Raw genomic sequence first — 23,386 nt, forward strand, 5'->3', positions numbered from 1 at the left:
AGACATGATCCATCCCACCAGATGGTGGAGGGGCACCTGTATCAGTGGTTTTGACCAGATAGACACCTGCAGACACACAGTATAGTGCCTCCCATGTACTCTCCTAAGATTGGACCTTTCTATACCACGTATCACATGACTGTGTACAAAACTGCCAATGGTAGAAAACTCTGCCAGCGGTTTACAATGCATTCGTGAAGTATTCAGACCCCTTCACTTTGGAGGAGAGAGCAGCTGTAACACAGTACCAGGTCTAGTTCATGGCATTGAGGAGTAGAGAGCAGCTGTAACAGTACCTGGTCTAGTTCATGGCATTGAGGAGGAGAGAGCAGCTGTAACACAGTACCTGGTATAGTTCATGGCATTGAGGAGAGAGCAGCTGTAACAGTACCTGGTCTAGTTCATGGCATTGAGGAGGAGAGAGCAGCTGTAACACAGTACCTGGTCTAGTTCATGACATTGAGGAGGAGAGAGCAGCTGTAACAGTACCTGGTCTAGTTCATGGCATTGAGGAGGAGAGAGCAGCTGTAACAGTACCTGGTCTAGTTCATGACATTGAGGAGAGAGCAGCTGTAACACAGTACCTGGTCTAGTTCATGACATTGAGGAGGAGAGCAGCTGTAACAGTACCTGGTCTAGTTCATGGCATTGAGGAGGAGAGAGCAGCTGTAACACAGTACCTGGTCTAGTTCATGGCATTGAGGAGGAGAGAGCAGCTGTAACACAGTACCTGGTCTAGTTCATGGCATTGAGGAGAGAGCAGCTGTAACACAGTACCTGGTCTAGTTCATGACATTGAGGAGGAGAGAGCAGCTGTAACACAGTACCTGGTCTAGTTCATGACATTGAGGAGTAGAGAGCAGCTGTAACACAGTACCTGGTCTAGTTCATGACATTGAGGAGGAGAGAGGAGCTGTAACACAGTACCTGGTCTAGTTCATGGCATTGAGGAGGAGAGAGCAGCTGTAACACAGTACCTGGTCTAGTTCATGGCATTGAGGAGAGAGCAGCTGTAACACAGTACCTGGTCTAGTTCATGGCATTGAGGAGGATAGAGCAGCTGTAACACAGTACCGGGTCTAGTTCATGACATTGAGGAGGAGAGAGCAGCTGTAACACAGTACCTGGTCTAGTTCATGACATTGAGGAGAGAGAGCAGCTGTAACACAGTACCTGGTCTAGTTCATGACATTGAGGAGGAGAGAGCAGCTGTAACACAGTACCTGGTCTAGTTCATGACATTGAGGAGGAGAGAGCAGCTGTAACAGTACCTGGTCTAGTTCATGACATTGAGGAGAGAGAGCAGCTGTAACACAGTACCTGGTCTAGTTCATGGCATTGAGGAGGAGAGAGCAGCTGTAACACAGTACCTGGTCTAGTTCATGACATTGAGGAGGAGAGAGCAGCTGTAACACAGTACCTGGTCTAGTTCATGGCATTGAGGAGGAGAGACCAGCTGTAACAGTACCTGGTCTAGTTCATGGCATTGAGGAGAGAGAGCAGCTGTAACACAGTACCTGGTCTAGTTCATGACATTGATGAGGAGAGAGCAGCTGTAACACAGTACCTGGTCTAGTTCATGACAATGAGGAGGAGAGAGCAGCTGTAACACAGTACCTGGTCTAGTTCATGACATTGAGGAGAGAGAGCAGCTGTAACAGTACCTGGTCTAGTTCATGGCATTGAGGAGGAGAGAGCAGCTGTAACACAGTACCTGGTCTAGTTCATGACATTGAGGAGGAGAGAGCAGCTGTAACAGTACCTGGTCTAGTTCATGACATTGAGGAGGAGAGAGCAGCTGTAACACAGTACCTGGTCTAGTTCATGGCATTGAGGAGGAGAGAGCAGCTGTAACACAGTACCTGGTCTAGTTCATGGCATTGAGGAGGAGAGAGCAGCTGTAACACAGTACCTGGTCTAGTTCATGGCATTGAGGAGAGAGCAGCTGTAACACAGTACCTGGTCTAGTTCATGACATTGAGGAGGAGAGAGCAGCTGTAACACAGTACCTGGTCTAGTTCATGACATTGAGGAGTAGAGAGCAGCTGTAACACAGTACCTGGTCTAGTTCATGACATTGAGGAGGAGAGAGCAGCTGTAACACAGTACCTGGTCTAGTTCATGGCATTGAGGAGGAGAGAGCAGCTGTAACACAGTACCTGGTCTAGTTCATGACATTGAGGAGTAGAGAGCAGCTGTAACACAGTACCTGGTCTAGTTCATGACATTGAGGAGGAGAGAGCAGCTGTAACACAGTACCTGGTCTAGTTCATGGCATTGAGGAGAGAGCAGCTGTAACACAGTACCTGGTCTAGTTCATGACATTGAGGAGGAGAGAGCAGCTGTAACACAGTACCTGGTCTAGTTCATGACATTGAGGAGAGAGAGCAGCTGTAACACAGTACCTGGTCTAGTTCATGACATTGAGGAGGAGAGAGCAGCTGTAACAGTACCTGGTCTAGTTCATGACATTGAGGAGGAGAGAGCAGCTGTAACACAGTACCTGGTCTAGTTCATGGCATTGAGGAGGAGAGAGCAGCTGTAACACAGTACCTGGTCTAGTTCATGACATTGAGGAGGAGAGAGCAGCTGTAACACAGTACCTGGTCTAGGTCATGACATTGAGGAGGAGAGAGCAGCTGTAACAGTACCTGGTCTAGTTCATGACATTGGGAAAGGGACAAGGGGGATACTAAGGTGGACCAAGAGTCTGTTGATTGGTCAGTCATTGGGTTAATTTGTTTTACAATATGTTCAAATCAAATCAAGCTTTATTTATACAGCACATGTCAGACATGGATGCAACACAATGGCTTCACAGGAAAAAACTATGAAAATAATCAGAAATATTTAGTACACAAATATGAGGATAAAAAACAATAATAACAACTGAAAGACTAATGAGCATTGTAAGGAAATGCCATTGATTAAAATATCAACAATATGATGCAATATCCAACCCAAAATATAACTTGTTTTTTAGGAGGGGCTCTGAAAGACACTATGGGGGTGTCCACTGGAAGTTGACTAGTAACAACAACTGGGACCTAAAAGACACCCACCATGAGACCCACTAAATCTGCCCAAGAAGAGGAAAACAAAAGAAAAACCCACACCAAACTTAAAGACAGGAAGTAAACCAAAAAGGTGGAGCAACTAAAGGTGTTGACTCTCCACATGTATCAAGACAACTGGAGCACTGGGCCAGACACTCTTAAATAGAACCTGGACCAGCTCAGGTGAAACACCTTCCCACTAACGAGATGGACAAGCCAGCACAGGTGTAACACATACTGACTAACGAGGTGACACCAATCAGTGCACCCAAGACACATTTCAGTTGAATGTATTCAGTTGTACAATCAATCAATCAAATGTATTTATAAAGCCCTTCTTACATCAGCTGATATCTCAATGTGCTGTACAGAAACCCAGCCTAAAACCCCAAACAGCAAGCAATGCAGGCGTAGAAGCACGGTGGCTAGGAAAAACTCCCTAGAAAGGCCAAAACCAAGGAAGAAACCAGGCTATGAGGGGTGGCCAGTCCTCTTCTGGCTGTGCCGGATGGAGATTATAACTGAACATGGCCAAGATGTTCAAATGTTCATAGATGACCAGCAGGGTCAAATAATAATAATCACAGTGGTTGTCGAGGGTGCAACAGGTCAGCACCTCAGGAGTAAATGTCAGTTGGCTTTTCATAGCCGATCATTCAGAGTATCTCTACAACTTCCATTTCACGTAATCATCTACAAAGCTTCACCTTCTACAATATAAACATGGTGTCTACTGGCTACACGTATTTCTAAATAATGATATACAATTATACTTTTTTATCCTTTCTCTTTCTATAGAATCCTAAAACTCACGAGCTTCTAGAACTCTCGTCCCCTTGGAACGAGCCCAAACAAAACTCATCTCCAATACATTTATTGTATATATACAATACAGTGTGTTCTCTGGTGTAATGTCAGCTGGCTAGATTGACCAAAACTCTTCCCACATTGATCACAGCTATAAGATTACTCCCCTGTGTGTGTTCTCTGGTGCACTGTCAGATTGCCAGATTGACAAAAACTCTTCCCACATTGACCACAACTGTAAGGTTTCTCTCCTGTGTGTGTTCTCTGGTGTAATGTCAGCTGGCTAGATTGACCAAAACTCTTCCCACATTGACCACAGCTATAAGGTTTCTCTCCTGTGTGTATTCTCTGGTGTAAAGTCAGCTGGCTAGATGTAGTAAAACTCTTCCCACATTGATTACAGCTATAAGGTTTCTCTCCTGTGTGTATTCTCCGGTGTAAAGTCAGAGAGCCAGATGTAGTAAAACTATTCCCACACTGATCACAGCTGTAAGGTTTCTCTCCTGTGTGTATTCTCTGGTGTTGAGTCAGATGGCAAGATCGACCAAAACTCTTCCCACATTGATCACAGATATAAGATTTCTCTCCTGTGTGTGTTCTCTGGTGTAGATTCAGAGAGCCAGATGTAGTATAACTCATCCCACATTGATCACAGCTGTAAGGTTTCTCTCCTGTGTGTGTTCTCTGGTGCACTGTCAGCTGTCCAGAATGACCAAAACTCTTCCCACATTGACCACAGCTATAAGGTTTCTCTCCTGTGTGTATTCTCTGGTGCACTGTCAGCTCTCTAGATTGACCAAAACTCTTCCCACATTGATCACAGCTATAAGGTTTCTCTCCTGTGTGTATTCTCTGGTGTTGAGTCAGATGGCAAGATTGGCCAAAACTCTTCCCACATTGATCACAGCTATAAGGTTTCTCTCCTGTGTGTATTCTCTGGTGTTGAGTCAGATGGCAAGATTGACCAAAACTCTTCCCACATTGATCACAGCTATAAGGTTTCTCTCCTGTGTGTGTTCTCTGGTGTAGATTCAGAGAGCCAGATGAAGTAAAACTCTTCCCACATTGATCACAGCTGTAAGGTTTCTCTCCTGTGTGTGTTCTCTGATGAATTTTAATGCCTGATGAGGTGAATCTCTTCCCACAGTCAGAGCAGCAGTGAGTTCTCTTCCCTCTGGGTCTTTGCAGGTGTTTATTGAGGTGTTCTGATCTGGAGAGACTCTTCTCTGCCTCTTCAGCATCACGAGGTTGTTGAGGCTCCCCAGAGGATCCACGATAGTCACGTCTCTCTCCTGTGTGAACAACAAAGTCAGACAGATGATTAAAGGCCCACAACAGCGGAAATCCACTGTAAAAGGTGATGCCAACAGTGGAGCCATGATGTTGTACAACAATTGACGTCTGTAATGAATGTTAAAATGATTTGACAATTGTCTTAAAATGAGTAGGAATAGTCATATTTTGTCTTCTTTTCACATTAGTAGTGACATCGATGATTGTAGGCTAGAAATAAGTTATTCATGTTGTTGAAACTCTAAGCAGTGTGCCAGACGACTTTTGGTCTCCAATATAGGCCCCTTTCTGTGTTAATATAAGGGCGACACAATTTGGTTGCAGAAACTCCTCCCTGCTAATGAGGAAACCACTAGTTATGGATGTAGTATATCTGCTAATGAGGAAACCACTAGTTATGGATGTAGAATATCTGGTAATGAGGAAACCACTAGTTATGGATGTAGTATATCTGCTAATGAGGAAACCACTAGTTATGGATGTAGTATATCTGGTAATGAGGAAACCACTAGTTATGGATGTAGTATATCTGCTAATGAGGAAACCACTAGTTATGGATGTAGTATATCTGGTAATGAGGAAACCACTAGTTATGGATGTAGTATATCTGGTAATGAGGAAACCACTAGTTATGGATGTAGTATATCTGGTAATGAGGAAACCACTAGTTATGGATGTAGTATATCTGGTAATGAGGAAACCACTAGTTATGGATGTAGTATATCTGCCTGGAGCAAAAATGGTGAGAAAAGATTTTAGTTTTTCACGATTTATTCTGAATGGGGGAAAACTCAGGGGAGTAACCTCCATTACCAGGTTGCTTATGAGTTCATTTCACACTACTTTGGATTATAATTGTAAGGCTCGTTTTAATGTTCTATTTAATATAATGTTTGTGTTGTCATCGCAAATCAACCACTTTGTACTTAAAAAACACTTCAACCAGTAAAATGCTCTTTGGCTTTTCCATCAGCCTGACAATGAGGGTTTGTACACTGTTTGCCAAATTTGCCCATAACTTCACCTAACAACAAACATACCTATGTAATGAACGAAGCACTTTGGTTGTTGTTGCATGACATACATAGTGTCCTCTAGGACCCATAACAATAACATAGACCTACTGTAGGACCCATAACAACAACATAGACCTACTGTAGGACCCATAACTTCACCTAACAATAACATAGACCTACTGTAGGACCCATAACTTCACCTAACAACAACATAGACCTACTGTAGGACCCATAACTTCACCTAACAACAACATAGACCTACTGTAGGACCCATAACTTCACCTAACAATAACATAGACCTACTGTAGGACCCATAACTTCACCTAACAATAACAGACCTACTGTAGGACCCATAACTTCACCTAATAACAACATAGACCTACTGTAGGACCCATAACGTCACCTAACAACAACATAGACCTACTGTAGGACCCATAACGTCACCTAACAATAACATAGACCTACTGTAGGACCCATAACTTCACCTAATAATAACATAGACCTACTGTAGGACCCATAACTTCACCTAACAATAACATAGACCTACTGTAAGACCCATAACTTCACCTAACAACAACATAGACCTACTGTAGGACCCATAACAACAAATATAGGAAAATATCTCTGTGTGTTGTACAATAGCCTATCCATCAAGGAACAGTTCTCTACACATGATGAGCTAAGTATCTCTGTTTCCAAACGGACTAACGAGACCCTACAGTAAATCAAGTAGACAATAACACATTATAAACATCAATTTGTTAGGGATGTTGGATCCAACATGGAGCACGGCATAACTGTCTTTACCAGAGTAATGAATGAAGAAGCACTTTGGTTGTTGTTGCATGTCGTGATGTTTGTCATGTGACTGTCATTCAGAAAATGATTTCCTGGATCAGCTGATGATAGTTGAACATGTGACTGTAACTAAACAGCTACAGTATTATGTGCAATTATTGAAGAACCGCGTTAATGACAGTAACCATTTGGGTGTTGTCAATAAAGTTAAGGTGACTCTCGGTTAGAACCATTGGATTTAGCAAACTCTGAAATGATTTAGGATTTCTGTGCCCATGAAAACTATTTTCCCAGCGTCATATAAGGAGACACTAAGTGTTACGTAGGTAGAGAGCATTTCAGAGATCTGAATACAAAAAACTGTCCTAACAGGACAATAACCTAAACCACAAGGCCAAATCTACACTGGAGGAGCTTACCAAGATGACATTGAATGTTCCTGAGTGGCCTAGTTACAGTTTGGACTTAAATCATCTTGAAAGTCTATAGCAAGACTTGAAAATGGCTTTCTAGCAATGATCAACAACCAACTTGACAGAACAGGAAGGATTTTAAAAAGAATAATGAATATTCACATGAAGATCAGTCTCCTATTGGATGACATCACGACTTCCCATCAAGCCAACTCCTTGAAGGCCTTACTATGACATCATTCACTCCTTCTAGTTTGCAGTTGTTAAAAAAACACTATTTTGCTCAAAACATTTATTTGTTTCCCTTTAGTGTGTTTATAATTTACTGCATTTATATCACTTTTCAACAGGAAAAGTTTAAAAATCCCTGGAGGACGTCATGAACAATTCATACAGTACAAAAACATATTTGAGTGTAGAATGCCCTTTTAAAAATCACACATTAGTTCAACAACTGCAGAGTTTGTGTCCCTGTTTTATTAGATAGTACTCACTGTATTTACTGGTGTTAATCAGATCAATGTCCCTGTTTTATTAGATAGTACTCACTGTATTCACGGGTGTTAATCAGATCAATGTCCCTGTTTTATAAGATAGTACTCACTGTATTTACTGGTGTTAATCAGATCAATGTCCCTGTTTTATTAGATAGTACTCACTGTATTTACTGGTGTTAATCAGATCAATGTCCCTGTTTTATTAGATAGTACTCACTGTATTTACTGGTGTTAATCAGATCAATGTCCCTGTTTTATTAGATAGTACTCACTGTATTTACTGGTGTTAATCAGATCAATGTCCCTGTTTTATTAGATAGTACTCACTGTATTTACTGGTGTTAATCAGATCAATGTCCCTGTTTTATTAGATAGTACTCACTGTATTTACTGGTGTTAATCAGATCAATGTCCCTGTTTTATTAGATAGTACTCACTGTATTTACTGGTGTTAATCAGATCAATGTCCCTGTTTTATTAGATAGTACTCACTGTATTTACTGGTGTTAATCAGATCAATGTCCCTGTTTTATAAGATAGTACTCACTGTATTTACTGGTGTTAATCAGATCAATGTCCCTGTTTTATTAGATAGTACTCACTGTATTTACTGGTGTTAATCAGATCAATGTCCCTGTTTTATTAGATAGTACTCACTGTATTTACTGGTGTTAATCAGATCAATGTCCCTGTTTTATTAGATAGTACTCACTGTATTTACTGGTGTTAATCAGATCAATGTCCCTGTTTTATTAGATAGTACTCACTGTATTTACTGGTGTTAATCAGATCAATGTCCCTGTTTTATTAGATAGTACTCACTGTATTTACTGGTGTTAATCAGATCAATGTCCCTGTTTTATTAGATAGTACTCACTGTATTTACTGGTGTTAATCAGATCAATGTCCCTGTTTTATTAGATAGTACTCACTGTATTTACTGGTGTTAATCAGATCAATGTCCCTGTTTTATTAGATAGTACTCACTGTATTTACTGGTGTTAATCAGTTCTCCAGTCTTCTCTTCTTCGTCCTCCTCTAATGTGACAGTAATCTCCCCCTCTTCATCCTTCATTCCAAAAACGTCTTCATTTTCTTTCACTTCCTCCTCTTCTTTCACAGTAACATCCTCCTCCTCTTTCACTCTGAACGCGTCTTCCTCTTCTTTCACTGAAACGTCTTTCTCTTCTTCTTTCACGGTAACAGCCTCACCCTCTACTTCTTGTTTTACTGTGACATCCTCCTCCTCCTTCTCCTCTTTCACGACAACGTTCAGCCCCAGAGCTTCTTTCTCCGTCCAACAGACCTCTTCTTTAGCAGGAGGAGAGTAGCTTAGTGAGCGCATGGTCGGGGATGTTAGCTAGCTAGGCTAGTGCTAACTTAACCAGCCAGATAGTTGCAACGTAAATATTAAATTAAATGGGTTAGCTAGTTGTTTACACATAAGTATGTTTAAATCACAGTTGCAATTAAACCTGGAAAGTGTCTAAAGAACTTGAATGTTCAGACTTTGTTGGCTAGCGAGCTACCGAGGTGGCTGCAGTTGTTGAAGAGTTCCGTCCACTAGATTACACGTCACACTAGAAACATCGCCTGAAAGACACATATCGCCATCTGCTGTCTGGAGGGAGGAAACGCAGTTGAGGAGGGAAAACTATTTTTATTCTTCATTGAATTATAATATTATAAAGCAGTTTAGGGAAACGTTTTTTTCTCTCCATTAAATATCAACACGTACAAAGAGCAACAAGTGTTGTTTGATTAGTTCAGATTTTTTTATGAGAATTTAAAACAAACTCTACATCTACTCCACTGTCACGGGCTGGCTCGAAAAAACAACAGGAGAGGTCAGACGCAAGAGAGACGAGAGTCAGGCGCAGGAGACAGAGAGTTCTTGACCACACTTCTTTATTTAAGAAAACTGGATGTGGTCGCCAAAAATATAGGGACGCAGCCCTTAAATTATTCTGCGGTGGTGTACACAATAAAACAAACCACAGGCAGAGGAAAAAACCAGTGCGCGTTCCTATTGCACGAAAACCGGACAAGAAACACAATCACGCACAAACACAGACATCCTACTAAATAACCCCCCCCTACTAATGACTAACCCAAAACAGGTGCGTGCCTACCTAGACCTAACCAACAGAAAGTGAAACAAAAAGGGATCGATGGCAGCTAGTAGGCCGGCGACGACGACCGCCGAGCTCCGCCCGGCCGAGGAGGGGCGCCACCATCCGTCACTGTCGTGACATCCACATCTGTATTTCTGATTCAGTCAAATAACTAGATATCAAAATAAGCACCTAGTTATTTATACCCTTGATAAAGATGAGCAAAAATTACTGTATAAAATGAATAAATAAACTTTACCCACTACCAGGATATTTTAGCCCAAAACCTGGTTACCTCTCTGCTAGGAGGCTGAAACTTGGCCATAAGAGGATCTTCCAGCAAGACACATCAACATCCACGAAGAAATTGGGCACAAACTCAACAATTTTCTATGGCCATCTCAGTCTTCGGACTTGAACTCCATTGAAAACCTGTGGTTTGAATTGAACAGGGCAGTCCACAAGCGCAGACAAAGTCAATCAAGGTTCTGGAGAGATTCTGTTTGGAGGAAGGGTCTAAGATCCCACCCAATGTGTTCTATAATCTCATAAAACATTTCAGTGTCGTTATCCTCCCAAAGGGAGAGTGCCGGAGAATTGAAAACATGGGTGGCAATAATTCAGACGCCTACCTTTTGAGATTTACATGTTAAACTAAATCTCTTTCTCTGAGCAATTGTATTACTATAAAATAATATAATCTCCCTTTTTTTTGTTGGTGTAACAATACATCATGTAGATGTATATAATGAACAGACTAGGTCTATACTGCTCCTACATGGTGTAACAATACATCATGTAGATGTATATAATGAACAGACTAGGTCTATTCTGCTCCTACATGGAGTAACAATACATAATGTAGATGTATATAATGAACAGACTAGGTCTATACTGCTCCTACATGGTGTAACAATACATCATGTAGATGTATATAATGAACAGACTAGGTCTATACTGCTCCTACATGGTGTAACAATACATCATGTAGATGTATATAATGAACAGACTAGGTCTATACTGCTCCTACATGGTGTAACAATACATCATGTAGATGTATATAATGAACAGACTAGGTCTATACTGCTGCTACATGGTGTAACAATACATCATGTAGATGTATATAATGAACAGACTAGGTCTATACTGCTCCTACATGGTGTAACAAAAGTTTGGGGTCACTTAGAAATGTCCTTGTTTTTGAAAGCAAATCACATTTTTTGTCCATTAAATTAACATCAAATTGATCAGAAACAGTGTCGACATTGTTAATGTTGTAAATGACTATTGTAGCTGGAAACGGCTGATCTTTAATGGAATATCTACATAGGCTTACAGAGGCCCATTATCAGCAACCATCACTCCTGTGTTCCTATGGCACGTTGTGTTAGCTAATCCAAGTTTATCATTTTAAAAGGCTAATTGATCATTAGAAAACCCTTTTGGAATTATGTTAGCACAGCTGAAAACTGTTGTGCTGATTTAACAAAGCTTTTGTAAACAGTGTTGTTGCATAACAATCAGGCAGTAGAACAACAATAATCATCACCCTCTTGACCAATCTTCCCTCCCCTTAACATTGGTTTGATTCAGACCCTGTCAGTGTACCAGGTGGACATTGGGTTGATTCAGACCCTGTCAGTGTACCAGGTGGACATTGGGTTGATTCAGACCCTGCCAGTGTACCAGGTGGACATTGGGTTGATTCAGACCCTGTCAGTGTACCAGGTGGACATTGGGTTGATTCAGACCCTGCCAGTGTACCAGGTGGACATTGGTTTGATTCAGACCCTGTCAGTGTACCAGGTGGACATTGGGTTGATTCAGACCCTGCCAGTGTACCAGGTGGACATTGGGTTGATTCAGACCCTGCCAGTGTACCAGGTGGACATTGGGTTGATTCAGACCCTGCCAGTGTACCAGGTGGACATTGGGTTGATTCAGACCCTGTCAGTGTACCAGGTGGACATTGGGTTGATTCAGACCATGTCAGTGTTCCAGGTGGACATTGGGTTTAATTCAGACCCTGTCAGTGTACCAGGTGGACATTGGGTTTGATTCAGACCCTGTCAGTGTACCAGGTGGACATTGGGTTGATTCAGACCCTGTCAGTGTACCAGGTGGACATTGGGTTGATTCAGACCCTGTCAGTGTACCAGGTGGACATTGGGTATATTCAGACCGTGTCAGTGTACCAGGTGGACATTGGGTTGATTCAGACCCTGTCAGTGTACCAGGTGGACATTGGGTTGATTCAGACCCTGTCAGTGTACCAGGTGGACATTGGGTTTAATTCAGACCCTGTCAGTGTACCAGGTGGACATTGGGTTTGATTCAGAGCCTGCCAGTGTACCAGGTGGACATTGGGTTTGATTCAGACCCTGCCAGTGTACCAGGTGGACATTGGGTTGATTCAGACCCTGCCAGTGTACCAGGTGGACATTGGGTTTGATTCAGACCCTGCTAGTGTACCAGGTGGACATTGGGTTTGATTCAGACCCTGCCAGCATGGCCAGAAATGTTTTCCAAGGTCAGTAACTTATAACCACAGAACCACCCCAGACATTTCATGCATGACTAAAAACACCAAAGTATTAGATTTACTGCCATGGTCTAGTATGTCATCGCCTCAGACACCATTCACAATACTGGCTGAGGTACTAGTAAAACATGACATATTATTTCCTAACCATTCACAATGCTGGCTGAGGTACTAGTAAAACATGACATATTATTTCCTAACCATTCACAATGCTGGCTGAGGTACGAGTAAAACATGACATATTATTTCCTAACCATTCACAATGCTGGCTGAGGTACGAGTAAAACATGACATATTATTTCCTAACCATTCACAATGCTGGCTGAGGTACGAGTAAAACATGACATATTATTTCCTAACCATTCACAATGCTGGCTGAGGTACGAGTAAAACATGACATATTATTTCCTAACCATTCACAATGCTGGCTGAGGTACTAGTAAAACATGACATATTATTTCCTAACCATTCACAATGCTGGCTGAGGTACGAGTAAAACATGACATATTATTTCCTAACCATTCACAATGCTGGCTGAGGTACTAGTAAAACATGACATATTATTTCCTAACCATTCACAATGCTGGCTGAGGTACGAGTAAAACATGACATATTATTTCCTAACCATTCACAATGCTGGCTGAGGTACTAGTAAAACATGACATATTATTTCCTAACCATTCACAATGCTGGCTGAGGTACGAGTAAAACATGACATATTATTTCCTAACCATTCACAATGCTGGCTGAGGTACTAGTAAAACATGACATATTATTTCCTAACCATTCACAATGCTGGCTGAGGTACTAGTAAAACATGACATATTATTTCCTAACCATTCACAATGCTGGCTGAGGTACTAGTAAAACATGACATATTATTTCCTAACCATTCACAATGCTGGCTGAGGTACGAGTAAAACATGACATATTATTTCCTAACCATTCACAATGCTGGCTGAGGTACGAGTAAAACATGACATATTATTTCCTAACCATTCACAATGCTGGCTGAGGTACTAGTAAAACATGACATATTATTTCCTAACCATTCACAATGCTGGCTGAGGTACTAGTAAAACATGACATATTATTTCCTAACCATTCACAATGCTGGCTGAGGTACGAGTAAAACATGACATATTATTTCCTAACCATTCACAATGCTGGCTGAGGTACTAGTAAAACATGACATATTATTTCAAAATTGTAAAAAATTCCCCAATCTTTTAAAAAAGATCTGAAATGGCAAGGCTTTAGTTCAAGACTTATTTCCCTCATTAAAATGCAAATCAATTTATAACATTTTTGACATGCGTTTTTCTGGATTTTTTTGTTATTATTCTGTCTCTCACTGTTCAAATAAACCTACCGTTAAAATTATAGACTGATCATTTCTTTGTCAGTGGGCAAACATACAAAATCAGCAGGGGATCAAATACTTTTTTCCCTCACTGTATATGCTCTCTAACATAGACAGTTGTTCCTGCTGTAAATGTTATGCCTTTGTACAGATCTAGGATCAGTTCTCCTCCACAATGCATATTCAGTACCGGTCAATTGTTTGGACACACCTACAAATTCTTTTTTTTCTTTATTTTAACTATTGTCTACATTGTAGAATAATAGTGAAGACAACACAACTATGAAATAACTCATATGGAATCATGTAGTAACCAAAAAAGTGTTAAACAAATCCAAATATATTTTATATTTGAAATCCTTCAAAGTAGCCACCTTGATGACAGCTTTTCACACTCTTTGCAGTCCCTCAACCAGCTTCACCTGGAATGCTTTTCCAACAGTCTTGAAGGAGTTCCCACATATGCTGAGCACTTGTTGGCTGCATTTCTTTCACTCTGCGGTCCGATTCATCTCAAACCATCTCATAGGCATAGTTGTGTTGTCTTCACAGTTAACTCTAATGAACTTATCTTCTGCAGCAGAGGTAACTCTGGGTCTTCCTTTCCTGTGGCAATCCTCATGAGAGCCAGCTTCATCATAGTGATGGATGGTTTTTGCGACTGCGCTTGAAGAATCTTTCAAAGTTCCTGAAAGTTTCCGCATTGACTGACCTTCATGTGTTAAAGTAATGATGGACTGTCATTTCTTTATGTGCATCAGCAGTTTTTCTCTTGAAAAAAATAAAGAGGTGGGGACAAGTACATTCTACACAAATTACCTTCATTATATCAAAGAACAAATGTGTGTGTCTGAGGGGAAATTAACTTTCATACAGCCAAAAGGGGTGAGAAGTTATACAAATATCAGTGGACAATTTGCACTGCTGCTGAAAAACATCCCCACAGCATGATGCTGCCACCACCATGCTTCATGGTGCCAATTTTCCTCCAGACGTGACACTTGGCATTCAAGCCAAAGAGTTCAATCTTGGTTTCATCAGACCAGAGAATCTTGTTTCTCATGGTCTGAGAGTCCTTTAGGTGCCTTTTGGCAAACTCCAAGTGGGCTGTCATGTGCCTTTTACTGAGGAGTGGCTTCCATCTGGCCTCTCTACCATAAAGGCCTGATTGGTGGAGTGCTGCAGAGATGATGGTCCTTCTGGAAGGTTCTCCCATCTCCACAGAGGAACTCTGGAGCTCTGTCAGAGTGACCATCGGGTTCTTGGTCACCTCCCTGACCAAGGCCCTTCTCCCCCGATTGCTCAGTTTGGCCGGGCGTCCAGCTTTTGGAAGAGTCTTGGTGGTTCCAAACTTTTTCCATTTCAGAATGATGGAGGCCACTGTGTTCTTGGGGACCTCCAATGCTGCAGACATTTTTGGAACCTTTCCCCAGATCTGTGCCTCAAAACAATCCTGTCTCAGCTCTCTACGGACAATTCCTTTGACCTCATGGCTTGGTTTTTGCTCTGATATGCACTGTGAACTGTGGGACCTTATATAGAGAGGTGTGTTCCTTTCTAAATCATGTCCAATCAATTGAATTTACCACAGGTGGACTCCAATCAAGTTGTAGAAACATCTCTGCCACGTCCTGACCAGTAACGGGTTCTTTGTTATTGTAGTTTGGTCAGGACGTGGCAGGGGGGGTGTTTTGTTTAGAGTGTTCCGGGGTTTTTGGGTTATGTTCTAGGTTAGTGTATTTCTATGTTAGATCTAGGTTGTTTAGTTCTATGTTTAGTTTATTGGGATTGGGCCTTCAATTGGAGGCAGCTGTTCCTCGTTGCCTCTGATTGAAGGTCCTCTGGGGTGTGTTTGTAATGGGAATTGTGGGTAGTTGTCTCCTGTTTAGTGTCTGTTCACCTGACAGGACTGTTTAGTGTCGTTCGTTTTGTATACGTGTTTTGTTTGTTTTTTCCTTCTTTTTACTATTAAAGAAGATGAGTTTACACGTTCCCGCTGCATTTTGGTCAAATCATTACAACACCCTTGACAATCTCAGGGATGATTAATGGAATCAGGATGCATCGGAGCTCAATTTCGAGTCTCATAGCAAAGGGTCTGAATACTTAAGTACATTTGTAAAAAATTCTAAAAAACCTGTTTTGGGATTGTCATTGTGGGGTATTGTGTGTATATTGCTGGCAGAGTTTTCTATCATTTTTAATCTTTATTTAACTAGGCAAGTCAGTTTTTTAAATACATGAAATGAAATGTATGCATTCACTAATGGATAAGAGCGTCTGCTAAATGACTAAAATGTAAATGTACTAAATATTTCTGTTTATTTTCATTGTTTTTTTCCCTGTGAAGCCATTGCGTTGCATCCATGTCTGAAATGTGCTGTATAAATAAAGCTTGATTTGATTTGAACATATTGTAAAACAAATGAACCCGATGACTGACCAATCAAGACTCTTCCCAAACCAATGAACAAATATGTGTAAAAGCAACACATTTCTTGGTCCGTCTTAATATGAAAAACTATCACTTTTCCAGCCTGCTGAAGGCGTGGTGGAGTGGTAAACACCACCCCCGGCTCTACCAGGGGCTTGAGGTGGTCTCCCACAGCTCTGCTTATGTCATGTTCTGTGGCCTTGCTGTTCCATTTCTGACTGCCCCTGCAACACAGAAACACATTTAGTCATATTATATAAAACACTCAAAGTAATGGATATGGAGCATCTACAGCCTCAGTTACACCTGGCACCTAAATGTGACATCTGTCATCCGATCACTCTAAACTGCATTAGGTTCAGATCTACCAGGATGGGCCTTTGACATCGTCTGGATGCAGCCAGGCCACTGAATATGCATCAGCAATGTAAAGAGATGGGGTGAATGAGTGGGGAAAAGTACATTTGACACAAATGACCTTCATAATATCAAAGAACAAATGTGTGTGTCTGAGGGGAAATTAACTTTCATACAGCCAACGGGGATGAGAAATTACACCAATATCAGTGGACAATTTGCACTAATGTAAATAAATATAGATGATGGAACATATTCCCTTTTGCTGACGTGATGAACCGCTAAGGGGACATAAATATTTACCATCTAAACCATGTGTGACCTCTCACCTCTCTGGCTGTAGAAGTGTTCTTCCTAACCAGTCCCTCAACAGCACTCTGACTGAGCTCCACCCTCACTGGGTCTTCAGAGGAGAGGAAGGCTGAGGAGGGATGGAAGGATGAATGGATCAGTCAGTCAATAAAGTGTAGAGCTGCTGTCTGACAAAATCACTATTTTAGTAGTTCATTAAAGTAAATAAGGCTTTATGACTGCTGAATACCAACTATCAATCACTTAGATCATGTATTTTCAGGTAGAGATACATCCTTGGGACGTCCATAGCCCATTGAAGTTGACTTTTAAAATGGTTAAGGTAGGGGTTAAGGTTAGGGTTTAGGGTAGGGATGTCCCAAGGATCCCAGAAAGCATTGACCATCGTGCATTCTTCTGTCTCTTTTACATAGCAGGTGTAAAATAAACACAGACAAGACAAGTAGGCACGCAGTGCATTATGGTCATTGTAGTTTAAAAATAGCATCTAATTATGTAGGGTGACCATACGTCCTCTTTTTCCCGGACATGTCCTCTTTTTGGACCTAAAAAAATGCGTCCGGCCGGGATTTCTAAATCGCCCAAAATGTCCGGGATTCGGCTTTTGCTTCCTACAGTCGCCATTCATTGTGTGCGTTTTGGGGGTTTTGCATTGCTTTGACCTTTTTCAAGCGCTCGTACTAAGACCGAAACAATTGTTAACGCTGTGATAGCACCACATTCTGTCGACATAGCTCAGAAAGCACTAGAAGACATACCTTACTGTGGTGTTTCTACTGATGGGAGCAATCACGGTGCTGTGAAAATATTCCCTCTGCTTATTCAGTATTTTGATTGGAAGAATGGTGGCGTGCAAAGTAAATTAGTCGAAGTTAAAAACACTCCAAATGAGACAGCTGATACGATCGCGCAATACATCAAAGAAACACTGGAAAATAATGGGATTTTTTCCAAATATATTGCATTTACAGTAGGGTGACCATACGTCCTCTTTTTCCCGGACATGTCCTCTTTTTGGAAAACTAAAATTTGGTCACCCTAAATTATGCCAATCTGTATGTGGGGTTGTTAGAGAAGAATGTGATTGTCAGCCCTAACAATCCATTCTAGCACCTCACCAGGCTCTGAAAAAGGCATCATTGATGACGTGTTCCATCTATTCCAGGGGACAGCAGAGGAACTTCATCGATTCCACTCATTCATCAATACAAGCAGTAAACATCTGAAATTCACCCTCACCTTTGATAAGCATGAAACAAGTTACCCGACGGTTGGACAATACTTTTCTCGTTAATCATCTTAAATACTTAAACTGGAAATCAACCAATCCTCTAATGTTAACGCAGTGGAAAGGTCAAATGCTTTATTATCTACACATGTAAAGTGAGTGAGACGGAGAGAAATAAAATGGTTAGGTTATGGTAAAGTTTATAAAAGATCAAATAAAATATTTTTCCCAAAAATTGTTTTAAGTCCCAATGCAAAGTTACACCTCACTGTTCTATTTTTGGAGTTATTACATAAAACCAATCAGAATTCAGAAGAATGATAAAGGCAGGTGTGATGTAATATGGAAGACCGGTCTATTCCCTGTGATGTAAACAACAACAGAAAGAACTTCAAATTAAACCAATCGTTTAAACCAACGTTTTGGAAATACATAACGCTATCTAACCAAATATCAAAGAATGTTAGCTATATGCAGTTATCTTAGCCAGCCAGCTAACATTAGCTATTTAGCCAACTAGTTATGGTCAGCGAGCTGGAGCCCAACTACAAGAGACCAGTTAGAACCCGATTAACAAAACCCAACTAAAACATAACTGCAGATCAAAAGAGCAGAGACATACAGAATGATGGCTGGGAAAATCCTCAACATCCAAAATAGATAGATTCCAGAAGTCAGTCAGCTAGTGCGCTAGCAGTAAGCCAAGGTGGAAAAAGTGACAAAACTCCCGTAGTCGACTTCACAGAGAACATGCTGAAAAGTAGTGATGGGGAAACAAAGCTTCCTGAAGCATTGACGCTTTTCAGCCTGTTGTGTCAACAAAAAAAACAAAAAAACGAGCAAGCAGGTTGATATCCCACGGCAAGAGGCACCAGAGCTACTGTGCTAACGGGTTCCCTCTAGATAACACAACCACACAGTTCATGAAAAGCATGAGGTGTGACTAACGTTTGCAAGCTTGAGCTAGATATCAACCTAGTGTGACCTTCCTGGTCCCTCAAGTCAGGGAGTCAACACAGGAAGGAGCAATGGATGGACAGTTCATTTATTTCCAAAGCTGCAATGATGGGACACACACAGTATGGATGAATGATCAGTAGTGACGGGATATAAATAGCACTCCCACAGCAATTCTCCATAAATCTGCCCTATAATATACTAACAAAAAACTATCAAGATGTCTGTCAAAGTTATTATGATCATATAGTGGATTTAACAATTCCTAATAATTCCTAATTTACTATAATAAAATAAATACATTGTTTCCATGTGTAATCTCATATTCACAACATCAGAATAAACTATCATCCATTTTAGTATCAAAATGTATCAAATTAACCTGAAATATTACTCAATGTCCCCCTCTGGTGGTGAAGAAGTATAATCCACCTAAACTAACAGAACCGGGCTGATAAACTGGCTGGTGTTCATGAGTTTATAAAACACATACTTTATACATGTCATAAATTACCTGCATTGATGAGACACACAGTGTGGATGAATGATCAGTAGTCGACAGGATATAAATAGCACTCCTAAAGAAGATGCAGTGTGGATGAATGATCAGGATATAAATAGCTCTCCTAAAGAAGATGCAGTGTGGATGAATGATCAGTAGTGACAGGATATAAATAGCACTCCTAAAGAAGATGCAGTGTGGATGAATGATCAGGATATAAATAGCACTCCTATAGAAGATGCAGTGTGGATGAATGATCAGTATATAAATAGCACTCCTATAGAAGATGCAGTGTGGATGAATGATCAGTATATAAATAGCACTCCTAAAGAAGATGCAGTGTGGATGAATGATCAGGATATAAATAGCACTCCTAAAGAAGATGCATTTTCCAGTTTGCTACCAACTTGATAGAGGGAACTTTAGCATAAAACCCACATGGAAAACTGAGATTCGGCAAATAACATATAAAGAGAGGCCAAACCAACAACAGAAGTTACTAAAACATAAATTGCTAATTTATGATGTAAAAGGTGGATTTTATGATGTAATGTCAACTTTATACATTTGTATCCCAGGACCACTCAATTTCCAATTTCTCAAAAAATCTCCTGTGGGTTACCCAGAATCACATTGGGTTACCCAGAATCACATCCTTTATCACTGACTGTAATGTAAACACACGAACAGCGATTTTAGGTACTGCATCTCAGTGCTAGAGGTGTCACTACAGACCCTGGTTCAAAACTAGGCTATATCATAACAGGCCGGATTGGGAGTCCCATAGGGCAACGCACAGTAGCCCAGCATCGTCTGGGTTAGGGTTTGGCAGGGGTTTGGCCGTCATTGTAAATAAGAATTTGTCCTTAGCTGGTTTGCCTGTTTAAATAAAGGTTAAATACATTTTTTTAAATGTAACTTCATTACACCGTTATACTGGCATACAAACTCGGTAGCATAGAGTTCATAATACATATGACGTTGGGAAATAGTGCATTGTGGGTAGTTTAGAAGATTTCCCGAAATAAGTTAATACATTTGTAATAATGCAAAAACATAACTGTTTGTACTTATAGGTAACCATATCGTGACTACAACTAGCTTACTAGGTCTTTAACCACACTGTGTTGTTACGCTGGTGAGTAAAAACTCATGCTTCCTACACTTTAACTTTTTGTCTGACAATAAAATAATAATTTTACTCAACTGCGTTACCCACTCCAGTCAGCAGATGGCGGTGTGGGAATTTAAGGTAATGCTGTTGGTGTGACGTATAATGTAGTGGACGGAACTCTTCTTTCAACAGCAAACAGTTACTCAGCCACCTCGGTAGCTTGTTAGACAAAATAGCCGAACAATAAAGCTCTTTAGATGCTTTAGTGTATATTAGGCACTGTGTTTTAAACCCACTTCTGTCGTCTAGTTAGTTATCCGTTTTAATTTCATATTTACGGTGTTTTTGTTATTATTCAGCTAGCGGGCTGGTTAAGTTAGCATTAGCCTAGCTAGCGAACATTCCCAACCATGCGGTCACTGAGCTACTCTCCTCCTGCTAAAGAAGAGGTCTGCTGGACGGAGAAAGCTCTCATCAAAGAGGAGGAGGAAGAGGAGGCTGTTTCAATACAAAAACAAGTAGAGGGTGAGGCTGTTACAGTGAAAGAAGAGGAAGACGCGTTCAGAGTGAAAGAGGAGGATGTTACAGTAAAAGAAGAGGAGGAAGATGAGGATGTTACAGTAAAACAAGAAGTAGAGGGTGAGGCTGTTACAGTGAAAGATGAAGAGAAAGACGTTTCTGTTAAACAAGAGGAAGAAGAGGATGATGCTGTTTTTGGAGTGAAGAAGGAAGGAGAGATTACTGTCACATTGAAAGATGAAGAGGAGGAGACGGGAGATCTGATTAACACCAGTAAGTACCGCCTTCAATTAGTTTTTAACTTTGGATATTCAGAGTTGGCTCGTCAATACCTCTTCAACGGAGGGATCTGGGATGATGACTGATATGTCTAGAATCAGACGACGTAGAGACAAGCTACCCCTTGTTTTCTCCGTTCCGTTTCCAAAAAGTGACTTAACATATATATTTGAGGAGGGTCTATCTGCTGACCGCAGACTGGGGGGCCACGGCATGTAGTGATTTTAATGTAGTGATGTTTTACTACACACCGTGACCCCCAATAGAGCCATGTGAGAGTTGGGTTGGCTACACCAAAGATTATGGATATACTGACAAGATGTCTCTCCGTCCTAACAAGGGGAGTCGTTGTCCACAAAGCTGCACTGTGGGTTGTCTATCTCCCACCTATCCTGTCTTTGGATTGGTGGATACATCTTATTATTGTAATCTATTGTTTATATTCTATGAGGGTTGTTGTCGTCAACCGCCTGTATTCAATGGAGAGAGATGCTAAGCTACTAGCATGAATATGCATAGCTATCTGGAGACAACTCCTATAATGTTTTTATCAAAGTTGTCGGTATGTCACGTGTCCACGTAACAACTTAATCATTACGAAACTTCTGTTAGATCAAGTAAACCTCATGTAGGAAATAAGCCATTCATTTTTGTTGTTGACCAAATTCAACACTTTCCACATTGGGTTGATAATTGTTTCCACTTGGATACAACCAACTGTAGCCTACTGGCATGACCTAGAGAGATACAACCTACTGTAGCCTACTGGCATGACCTAGAGAGATACAACCTACTGTAACCTACTGGCATGACCTAGAGAGTTACAACCTACTGTAACCTACTGGCATGACCTAGAGAGATACAACCTACTGTAACCTACTGGCATGACCTAGAGAGTTACAACCTACTGTAGTCTACTGGCATGACCTAGAGAGATACAACCTACTGTTACCTACTGGCATGACCTACAGAGATACAACCTACTGTAACCTACTGGCATGACCTAGAGAGATACAACCTACTGTAACCTACTGGCATGACCTAGAGTGTTACAACCTACTGTAACCTACTGGCATGACCTACAGAGATACAACCTACTGTAGCCTACTGCCATGACCTAGAGAGATACAACCTACTGTAACCTACTGGCATGACCTAGAGTGTTACAACCTACTGTAACCTACTGGCATGACCTACAGAGATACAACCTACTGTAGCCTACTGCCATGACCTAGAGAGATACAACCTACTGTAACCTACTGGCATGACCTAGAGAGTTACAACCTACTGTAGTCTACTGGCATGACCTAGAGAGATACAACCTACTGTAGCCTACTGCCATGACCTAGAGAGATACAACCTACTGTAACCTACTGGCATGACCTAGAGAGATACAACCTACTGTAACCTACTGGCATGACCTAGAGAGATTCAACCTACTGTAACCTACTGGCATGACCTAGAGAGTTACAACCTACTGTAGTCTACTGGCATGACCTAGAGAGATACAACCTACTGTAACCTACTGGCATGACCTACAGAGATACAACCTACTGTAGCCTACTGGCATGACCTAGAGAGATACAACCTACTGTAGCCTACTGGCATGACCTAGAGAGATACAACCTACTGGCATGACCTAGAGAGTTACAACCTACTGTAACCTACTGGCATGACCTAGAGAGTTACAACCTACTGTAGTCTACTGGCATGACCTAGAGAGATACAACCTACTGTAACCTACTGGCATGACCTAGAGAGTTACAACCTACTGTAACCTACTGG

General features: G+C 41.1%; 1 protein-coding gene across 1 annotated transcript; it reads right to left on the reverse strand.

Annotated features, from left to right (window-relative positions):
• Nucleotides 1–2,738: 2,738 nt before the first annotated feature.
• LOC145875669 (uncharacterized) lies at nt 2,739–18,139 on the reverse strand. Its single transcript, XM_082971507.1, has 2 exons — nt 18,121–18,139; nt 2,739–5,155 (listed from the first exon to the last, which is right to left on the reverse strand). The coding sequence occupies exons 1-2, from the start codon at nt 18,137–18,139 to the stop codon at nt 4,023–4,025; spliced, it is 1,152 nt and encodes a 383-aa protein (XP_082827633.1). The 3' UTR covers nt 2,739–4,022.
• Between the last annotated feature and the right edge of the window lie 5,247 nt (nt 18,140–23,386).

This window comes from Salmo salar, unplaced genomic scaffold, assembly GCF_965601325.2.
Source record: "Salmo salar unplaced genomic scaffold, fSalSal1 ptg000306l, whole genome shotgun sequence".
NCBI lineage: Eukaryota > Metazoa > Chordata > Actinopteri > Salmoniformes > Salmonidae > Salmo > Salmo salar.